General features: G+C 49.3%; 1 protein-coding gene across 1 annotated transcript in view; it reads right to left on the bottom strand.

The window, feature by feature from the left end:
• Nucleotides 1-2,493: 2,493 nt before the first annotated feature.
• Nucleotides 2,494-10,528, bottom strand: part of Pofut1 (protein O-fucosyltransferase 1) — a 27,100-nt gene continuing 19,065 nt past the window's right edge. The window contains exons 6-7 of the mRNA XM_005363223.2: nucleotides 9,182-9,424; nucleotides 2,494-4,797 (exon numbers count right to left, since the gene is read on the bottom strand). Coding sequence (XP_005363280.1) covers nucleotides 4,609-4,797; nucleotides 9,182-9,424 — 432 coding nt within the window. The 3' untranslated portion in view covers nucleotides 2,494-4,608. The remainder of the gene's footprint in view (nucleotides 4,798-9,181; nucleotides 9,425-10,528) is intronic.

Below are 10,528 nucleotides of genomic sequence, written 5' to 3'. Positions count from 1 at the left end.
GGGGAGGACAGCCCAGTATTTCTGAAACTCCAGTTCTGATGAAAACAGACCATGTTGGACCATCTGATTCCCTCAGGTTTCCGGCTGGATGTTTTTACTTCTCTGGGTTTTCATGGGCTTTGGGGAGAAGGCGCTGGACTCAGATCTGAACATGCGGATTTCCACTCCAGAGCTGTATATGCCTGGCTTGTAGCCTAGGAAGCTTCAGATGAACCCTGGTTCAGTCACTGGCTGCAAGTCAAGTAAGTCACAGCCTGGAAGGAAAGGATGGCTTTGACAGGCTAGTCCCATATCCCTTAAAGTCCAGTCCAAAAACATTAAGACCTCATTTATCTTGTCAGCTTCAATTTGCCTTCTTTGTTTTTGTTTTGTAGTTTTTTGAGACAAGGTCTCATTATGTAGCCCAGCCCGACCTGGAAATTATTATGCAGGCCAGGCTGGGCTTGACCTGCAGCAATTCGCTTGCCTCTGCCTTCCTAGTGTATCACCACACCCAGCTTCTTGTTTTTAATGTGTGGTCTATGTGGTGCATGCCTGCTTTGAGTGTGCCTGTGTGAGCATATCCAGAGGCTAGAGAAGGGCATCCGTGTCTCTACCGACTCTGCCTCAATTCTTCAGGAGAGGGCACCTCAATTCCTCAGGAGAGAGCACCTCAATTCCTCAGGAGGGAGCACCTCAATTCCTCAGGCGAGGTACCTCAATGAAACTCACAAGTGCCGCTAACCCGGCTGGCCAGAGTTCCCAGGATCCATCTACACCTTCCCCCTAATACCAGGGTTAAAGTCATAAATGGCCATGTCTGACTTTTCCTGTGGACACTGGGGATTTGAGCTTAGGTCTTTACACTTGGACAGCAAGCTTTTATACACTGCTTTTATACACGGAGCCATCTTCCCAGCCTCTTGGCTTGTTTTAAATTTAATTTTTATTTTTCTCTTTTTGAAAATAGGTCTGTGTAGCCCTGGCTGGCATGGAACTGGATAGGTAAACCAGACTGGCCTCAAACTCAGATTGTTCTGCCCCCAGGGTGATGGGATTAAAAGTATGTGCTGCAACACTCTACAAACTGAATTAATGTATTTTTTAAAACTTTACTGTTATATTTTACTTATTCAGTGTGCGTGTGCGTTTGCATGCGCACAGTATGTATGTTGAGGGCAGAGAGCAACTCGGAAGAGTTGGTTCCCTCCTACAGTGTAGGTCCCAGGGATCAAACTCAGTTCTTCAGGTTTGGCAGCAAGTGCCTTTACCCAATGAGCCATCTCACTGGCCCTTGAATTTAACAAGGAAAAACTTAAAAACTGCACATATTAATGCCGCCCCCAACCTGTGAGTTGTAAGCCCATGGGAGACATCACTCCACTCTGCCCTGCTGGGCCACTGTGAGAACTGAAATTGCAGTTGCAGCCAATGCACCGCAGATACTTGGTGATGACAGAGCATGGTCATTCCAGGAGGCTGCTCAGCTTTCTCAAGCTGCTGCTTCCACTGTGTGCAGTGGGCACAGGGCTGCCAGAGAGGTCAAGCCATCCTTCCTACCTGACATGCCTGGGGAGTCTTGGAGGCCTCAGTCGGGGTTGAAGCAGTCCTGGGAGTCTGTCAGCCCTGCTGGGCACTGCCTTCCAGAAGTGTTGGCCTGTGCTTTCCTACACTGTTTGCTCAAGGTGAGACCATCTTTCCCAGCTGTTGTCAGAGAGCAAACAGGAATTTGAGAGCTTAGTCACCTGGGGAGGAGGGCTCTCCTGCCCCCAGAGGATTAGGCTTCTGGGGCCAATGATGGGAGTGGACTCAGTGCCTTGTCCTGCAGGACTCCACAGAAAGGGTACCCATGGCCTTAGTGCCTGGAATTTGGAGATGAAATACAAAAACAGCCCTACCTAAACTCAACCTCCTCCTGTAGCTCGGGTCTTTGGGGTGGTAGGGAGGCTCTTCTCTCCCCACTTCCTCACTGCAAGACCCTGCTGGCATTTCCCTGGGCACCCATGCTGATTCATTTAAAGACTCAGGGCGAGTCAGCTCACACCTGTAATCCCACACTTGTGAGGCTGAGACAGGACTGGGGTTCTATCACAAGCCTTGGTTATATCAAGAGCTTAAGGCCAGACTGGGAGACAGAAGACCCTCCAAAGAGAATAAAACAATAAAAAAAACCCTAGCTGGTAAAATACTGACAACTGTGAAATCAGTTTATTAAATTCACAACTTTTGGTTTTTTTTTCCCTTTTTTTTCTGAGAAAGGTTTCTTTGTGAAACAGAGAAATTGCTCTGTAGACCGGGCTGGCCTTGAACTCAGAGATTCACCCACCTCTGCCTCCTGAGTGCTGGGACTAAAGTCGTGCACTACCACGACCCAGCTCATAATTTTTCGTAATTTGCATCATCTTAAAGAAAAAGCTTTGCAGGTAGTCATTTTCGAATCACAGTAGTAAAAACTGAGGACACATTTAAGGTGAATCACAAACTATGTATGGAACACATAATAAAGTTTACATAATTAAAAGCATTTATTCATCTATGTGTGAGCAGTGAAAACACAATGTGTGGTTAAGTAAAAACCCAAGACATTAAACATGGTTATGTAGATTGGTATCTTTAAAAAACCTGAATTACAAAAATAACTTGCTATGCTGAGACTGTGGCTTCTCAGCCCACCTCCAGCACAATGGGCAGGCTGCTCACCCAGCCAGCACCAGCCTCGGCTTTTACCCTCCTCTCATCCGTTTTCTCAGAAGCACAGGCCAGGTCTCCCTCTTCTGTCTAAAACCTGTGAGCAGGCCCTGTGGTCTCAAAGTGTTTGTCTACTCCTGCCCCCTCACTGTCTCGCTGATCCCTCGTTGCACCCCCACCGGCCAGCCTGGGGCCTTGCATGTGCGGAAGTTCTCTTTTAACTTAAAATGGCTTCCCTGTACGCACAGCCGTGGCTTTTCTTGCAGGACTCCCCATCCAAAGTACACAAGCTTTGCCTTCCTTTCTGGATGCATTCCTGATCCTTTGAGGCTTTCTCTGCTGCATCCCTCTTTCCTTGCACATAGAAGGTGATCAGTAAACACTTCCTGAATGAAATCACAGAGCTATCCAGAGGGCTGGAAGCTACTGGTAGGCTTGGTCCTCGAGCTGGCAGTGGAAGTCAACAGCAGGTATACAGCAGCAGCCAGGGTGGCCCACCGTTTCCCCAGGTGTCCTGCGGAGCAGAGTCTAGCAGCAAACAGAATTGAATTCTAGAAGACCCGATCTAGTTCACCACCCACAGCTGTGCACCCTGGGAGAATCATTCATCTCCCCCCCTCCAAAAAAGAGAAGGAAAATAGCAGGGCCAAAGTAAACAAGAGGATGCGCATAAGGCACTAGCACAGTGCCTGGCCTGGAAAGCTGGCAATAAGCATCAGCTAAACCCCACAACCGTTACACAGGGAACTTGGTCTCTTTCATTCACATTTACAATGTGTACTAGCTGACTTGACGCTTATAACCTGTCAAGACAACACTTACAGGGCACAAACAGACATCGTACAGTGCCTGCCACACTTCAGGAACTCTGTACCAATCAGGATGGTCTGCAAGGTCACACACCGAGGCCCCCACCTCTCAATGTCCCCATGCAAGGTGGATTTAGATCCACCGGATGAAAACTCGCAGGCTCTCAGGAATGAGAACTGTACTCTCAGAAAGACCTCACTACCCCAGCAGTGTACTGGCTGCAAGGGCAAAGGCTGTTCCCAAGCTGGGGCTTCACAAGGCTTCTATGCACTAATGGAGGCTTGGAGTGCAGTCCTTGGGGAGCAGCTACGTGAGGGCTGAGACCACAGGCAGAGGCTGGGAGAAGGATCTACCAGACAGCAGCCTCCAGCACCCTGGTTGCCCAGGGATGGTGCTGAGGCCCTAACACCATCACCTGTTGCAGAACACTGCATAACTGCTAACTTCAACCTGCAGTGTTCACCACAGAGCAGCCCAGGGATGATGGTGGCTGGGCCTGCAGTGGGGATGAGTCTAAGGGTCCTTTAGGGAATCCCTGGAAAAGCGGCCAATAGGCCACCTGCTCCTTGCCTTTGTATTTATAAGGTCACTTTAGGTATCTCTGCTCAGGGAGTCCATGGACTTTAAAAACAAGGATGAGTTTTCAGGTAGTCATGGCTTTGCATCAAAACTATAGAGATCAGTTGAGTGTCTTGCTACACACCTGTAATCTCAGCACTTAGGAGGTAGAGGCAGGAGGACCAGGAGTTCAAGGCCAGCCTGGGCTATAAGAGATCATCTTAACCTCAATCCTTCCTCCCTCCCTCCTTGACACCCGAGTCGAGAAACCCTATAAAAAAATATCTTCCTCTTTATGAAGTAACTGTTTGAGAGAGTTCAGCACTGCAGGCTGCTCTGAGCAGGGCAAGCCCAGGCCAGAGGTGGGCTGCTCTGTATGTGCGTGTTCCCTGGAAGCACAGGTAGCTGAGAGCAGCTCCGGCGGGAGAGAATGGAAGTCCGTGTCTGGGATGGAATGCCTTCCTCTTCTAGGAAGTCCCTGGTACTGTTCTCCATCTCTCCCAGGAGAGAAGAGGCGCTTACAGTCCCAGGACATCCTTAGCTGCCAAGTCTGGCTGGGGACTCCAGGTGGGATCAAAATTCATCCCGCAGCTGAGAGGGTTTGTCCATGCCAAAGAAGGATGACTGCCTCCCGTGGAGGTCCCGCTCCCGCTTCACGAAAGCAGTAAAAGAGGAGACACAGTTGCCAATGAAGTGGTCAGCCTGGCCAAGGATGTACAGGTCGATCTGGGCCACCTCAGGTTTCAGGCTCACCACCTTCACCTGTAGGGAGGAAGGTAAGAGCATGAGCAGGTGCCAACAGGCCAGTCTCAACATTCCTCTCCTGACTGAAGTTTCAGACAGAGGGAAGATTGGAGAGGATGAAGATGTGCACTGATGTCTTTGAAGTGTGCCCACCTGAGTCCTGTCTCCAGCCCAGCTCCCTGAGCGATTCCTGAGCTTCCTATAGCACGTTTTCTAATTGGTTTTAATAGTAAAAACCCCTGGAGTCAGATATTAGGGGGTGAAAGCTGAAAGATCAGAGAAGCAGAGCAGCAGCCACTATTTCTTACCTCTACGAAATCCTCAGACCGAATAGGGTATCCTCTCTATAAGGACTGAATGCCCTGAGCTCCTGTGTCCTTCCACCTTTTATTCCTCTCTCTGCCCAGCCAAATCCCTTCCTGTCTCCACCTGCCTAGTGATGGGATTAAAGGTGTGCGCCACCACTGCCTGGCCTCAATGGTTAACTAGTGGCTCTGCACTCTGATCTTCAGGCAAGCTTTGTTAGATCACAAATAAAACATCATTACACGGCTCCTACTGGATGGAACCTTCCTCTGCCTACCCTACAGTGCCCTCACAACTCACTGAAAGGCTGCCCAGGCTTGGAGGTGTACTCATGTGACCTTAGTAAGCACAAGGCCCTGGGTTGTTCTAGTCCCAGCATCAAATAGTCCTCCCAAGAAACCCCTCATGTCAGCTATGCACTGCTTGCTTGCTTCCCTCAAGCTGGACACGGGAGCAAGGATCATGCTCCCCCCCTCATCCTGCTGTCAAGATGCCCTCCTCTTCCAAGTAGCATTACCAGCCCCGATGTCCTTACAATCTACTGACCACTGTGACCTTTGCAAAGGTAGGTCACTACCATCTACTGACCCCTGTGACCTTTGCAGAGGCAAGTCACTTCCTGTGAGAGGCTACCTCTCCCTGGCCTGACCAACTTCAATAGCTCTTCCCTGTCTCTCACTGCCTCTTTTGGTCTGGTCACTACAGAACTGCTGTAAGAGACTTCTGAGACACCCATGTCCCCTGACCTGTTATCCAAACTGCATACCCTTTACAGGTGCCCTGGGCCTTTCAGATAAGGATGGCAAGTCATCAATGCACCTGATAAGGCCTGCTCAGGCTAGCTCTTCCATCACCCACTGTCCTTACAGCGACAGCCACCATCTGCCAAGCGCCCTCCCTTTTTGTTTCTCCTTAGGACCTTTACAAATACTCTTCCTTTATGAGGTGTCCTAGCTAGTTTTATGTCAATTTGACACAAGCTGGAGTCACCAGAGCAGAGTGAGCCTTGGTTGAAGAAATGCCTGTAGAAGACTGGGCTGTAGGCAAGCCTGCAGACCATTTTCTTTTTTTTTTTTGGTTTTTTTCGAGGCAGGGTTTCTATGTGGTTTTGGAGCCTGTCCTAGAACTAGCTCTTGTAGACCAGGCTGGTCTCGAACTCACAGAGATCCGCCTGCCTCTGCCTCCTGAGTGCTGGGATTAAAGGCATGCGCCACCACCGCCCGGCCAGACCATTTTCTTAAACAGTGATTGGTGTGGGAAGGCTCCCATTGGGGGTGGGGCCAACCCTGGGCTGGTGTTCTGGGTTCTAATAAGAAAGCAGGCTAGTCGGGAGATGGTGGCACACACCTTTAATTCCAGCACTTGGGAGGCAGAGGCAGGTGAATCTCTGTGAGCTCAAGGTCAGCCTGGTCTAGAGAACTAGTTCCAGGAAAGCCAGGGCTACACAAAGTTACCCCATCTTGAAAAACCAAAAACAAACAAAGGCGGGCTAAGCAAGTCAGTAATCAGCCTCCATGGCCTCCAGGTTCCTGTCCTTACTTCCTTCGATGATGAACAGTGATGTGAAAGCTCAAACCAAACACCACCCCCAACTTACTTCTGGCCATGGTGTTTTATCGTGGCACTAGTAACCATACCTAAGACACGGGCAAGCCTCTCTGTAACCGGTAACTGCCAATCACCCTTCACTTCAGATCACGTGGCACACCTCTAAATAAGTCCTTCCCAAGGCTCTTAGAGGCCCCCACCACGCACTCCGGTACGTGACTATCTCTGTTAACACCCTGGCCTGGGGGACCTGACCTGGACCTTTGTTGCTCTGCTCAGTCTCAACATACACAGGTTTGACAAACCCTGTCCTCACTCCTGTTTGCCACCCACAAAGTCTTCTCCAGTCTAGGCTGTGGTCCTGAAGGCAGGACCACATTTCATTCATCTGGGTTCCTAGTTTAAAGGTGTAAGGTGTCACTCAGAACAAAGAAGGGACCTGGGGAGGTTGCTCTGTCCGAAAAATGTTTGCTTTGCAAGCAAAAAGACCTGAATTCCACCCCCAGAATGCATATTTAAAAATCAGCACTGCTACACTTGGTTGGTGCCATCAATCCCAGCACTCAGGAGGCAGAGGCAGGTGCATCTCCTTGAGTTCAAAACCAGATACAGCTACATAGTGATACTGTGTTTTTTATTTTTATTTTATTTTTTTTTAAAGAAAGTAAGCTACCTTAGTGGTGTGTGCTCAAAATCCCAGCATTGGGAAAGGAGGCAGGTAGTTCAGGGCTTGCTGGCTAGCCAGCATGGTCTACTTGGTGAGTTTCAGATCAGTGAGACAGCATTTCTCAAAGCAAAAGGTAAATGGTGCCTGGCGTGCTCTGACCTCCACACACAAATCTGCATGTGTGTGGACACACATGCAAATGTCACACATCACAAAGGGGAGGAGGAGAGTAGAAAGTGAGCCCATGGGAAATGGGGCTGAGGGTGGGGGCAGGGGTGGGGCAAGAACACCAGCACAGGAACAGGAAGTAGGAAATATCAAGAGGCTCATGGCCTAACAAATGCATCAACCCTACAGCTCATGAAACTCCCTGGGACTCTCCATGCTTCAGCTCTGCCTGGAAGGGCTCTGCTGTTCCGCCAAGGTGCCTGGGCTCTAGTAGGGACACTATCACTGTCATCTCACCAAAACCCCCCAAACAGTCCCACCCACTCCCTGAACTTACCAGCTCTGTCACTCCAGCCACAGCTGGCTCGCTCTGGGGCCTCATAGGTAAGTTCTGCCCCTTCTAAGCCCATTCCTCAACTACAGCATGCAGGGGTAGTGAGTGGACCAGAGGGCTCTCAGCTGATTTTCTATGTAGGAAATGGGCAGGACAGACCAGAGGGCACCGGCCACACACTTCCTAGTTGGTTGGAGCATCTTTTTTTTAGGGGGTGGAGCAAGTGAAAGGACAGAAAGGCATCCAATGACGTAAGGCCAGGAGCTCCCAATGTCTGCCTCCCCCTTGATTTTAAACATTCAAATAAATATTCTCTTATCTATTTCTATATGTTGGAGTTCTTAAGACTTGAAAACACTTTTACATAAGCCCTTGACAACCTCTAAATTATACTTCGTCACACATCTTTTAAAAATTCATCTTCCTACCATCTTCCTCTTAAGGCCAGCCTAGCATCTGAGGTCCTCAGTTACTCTGGTCCCCTGAATGCTCACTAGTCGCTTAGCCACCACACAGAGGCACACTCACTCACCACTTGCTGCTCCCTGGTACTAGAAAAGTTCTGCTGTTGGGCAGCACTTCCTGAGACAGTCCCTGAGCACAAAGACCGTCCCTTTCATTCATTTCTGGTGCTAAGGAGCGCTAACTACTGAGCATTACTTTACATCCGCGGGATGCTGCGGGAGACAAGTGCTTTCGGGTCACACGCTTTGGATGAGGAAACAAGCACAGAGAGCTCACAGTGAGTAGAATTCAAGAGTATATTTCTTAAGCCAGGTGAGATGGTGCAGGCCTGTAACCCAGCACTTGGATGGAAGTGGAGGTAAGAAGATCAGGAGTTCAAGGTCATCCTCAGCTACCTATTACATTTTTTAGCCAGTCTAGGTTACAGGAGACCTGGCCCTGCCTCAAAAATAAAACCAAATCAAAACAGAGTATATGCACTTAACTTCTCAGCAACTGTGAATCCTTCTCAGAGTCCACTATGTTCTTATTCAACAAAGCATCTGCACCATGTGTCAGGCACTGTCTTAGATACTAGGATGAGACAGGTGACAGCCTGCAGAGGTCAGTGCACTAGGGGAAACCTCAGAGAACAGAAGAGAGGTCTACACTAGTCTTGGGTGGTCTAGAACGTGCCTCAAGGAAAGAAAGGGCCATGGAGACTCCAGGAGGGATGCGTGAACTTCTGGAGTGGAATGAAAACTGGAGAGAACTCGGAGATGTCTGAGTTGTGGACAGAAGGAAGGTTAGGAGAGGAGTGTGTAACCAGGCGAAGGGCCGGTGGGGGGGAGCACGAAGCAGGTGTGCCAGCTGTGGGACTAGCGGAGCCTTGTTTCCATTCCCTCCCCACTGTGCTCCCTCCAGGCCAGGCGTACCTTCTCTGTGAAGAGCTGCTGGATCTCTGGCACATAGCTCTCAGAGTCTGTGGCGATGTAGACTGACCTGGCATTCAGTGCCCTCACCCAAAGCTTCACAGCACGCTGGATTTCCTTGAGGTCGGGAAGGCACATGGTCATGGTGAGGGGGGCCGCTGTGCTGCGGCTGTAGCCCACACACTGAGGGGAAGCCATGAAGTGTGACCCTGCAGTCCCGTCCTTCAGCATGGCGCAGGCATTCTTCTACAGGGAGGGGTGGGCGGTGAGAAGTTAGAGAAGCAGACACAGGAATGGGTAAATGGGAAGGAGTCTAGAGTATGTACTGAACCCAGGACTTGGTGCATGTTAAGCACCATGTTCCACCACTGAGCTATACTCCCACCCCCAATACATGTATACTAATAGCATTAAGAGAAAACCCACGCATGGTGAGGCTGATCTGTAATCCCAGCACTTGGGAGCTGGAAGAGGCAGGATCAAGAAGTTCAAGCAAGCCTTGGTTACATAGTGAGTTTGAGGACAACCTGGGCTACACAGGACCTGGAGTGGGGGACATACTAAAACAGCAACACAGGTTATTTCTGAGTGGGGTTTGAAAAGCATTTTTCTGTTCTCATTGTTATCTGGAAGTTGAGTGGAGCTCGGCACTGCCGATAAGGGGAGGCTTATCTGATTCCTGCCGAGGTGGGACTTCTGATCACTCCCCTGAGGCACGTGTTTGCTGTGGCTCCAGAGAGATAGGCTTTATCTGGCTAAGGTGGGTCCAGGCTATTTCTGGCTGGTTATAGAGTTTTTCTCATGCTCTTTTTTACCCTCTAATGAGATGACTACATGGTTTTTCTTCTTTGGGTATTAGAACAATGAATTTCATTCCTGGGATAGACTTTGCTTGTTAATACTTTGGACCTGTGCTCCTATGTTTACCAATTAAAATTTTTTATCTGAGTTTGGTATTGGTTTAGGTTAGCTTTTTTCATAGTGCCGGGATGGAACCAGGGCTTTGTGCTTGCTAGCAAATGCTCTCCCACTAAGCTAAGACTACCCAGTCTTGAGCATCTTTTCTCTTTCTGTGTTCCAGGAAAGAACAGAAGGCAGCTAGTCATTGTACGTATATGAGCATGTGCATGGTTCAGACCGCTCCAGAACATTCTGAGCCCAATCCTTGGGTCCTTTTCCTTACAGAGGGGCCAGGGAGAGTCTAGAGGTTAACTGTGAAATTACCTTACTATTAATCATGTGTGTGGTGATAAGGCTCTGGCCTTGCCCCTATAAGGCAAATGATCTACCACTCTGCCATACTTCCAGTCTTATTAATGAACTTAACTTTTTTTTTTTTTTTTGGTTTTT

This window comes from Microtus ochrogaster, linkage group LG8 (genome assembly GCF_000317375.1).
Source record: "Microtus ochrogaster isolate Prairie Vole_2 linkage group LG8, MicOch1.0, whole genome shotgun sequence".
Classification (NCBI taxonomy): domain Eukaryota; kingdom Metazoa; phylum Chordata; class Mammalia; order Rodentia; family Cricetidae; genus Microtus; species Microtus ochrogaster.
This window is presented reverse-complemented; position numbering and strand designations above follow the sequence as displayed.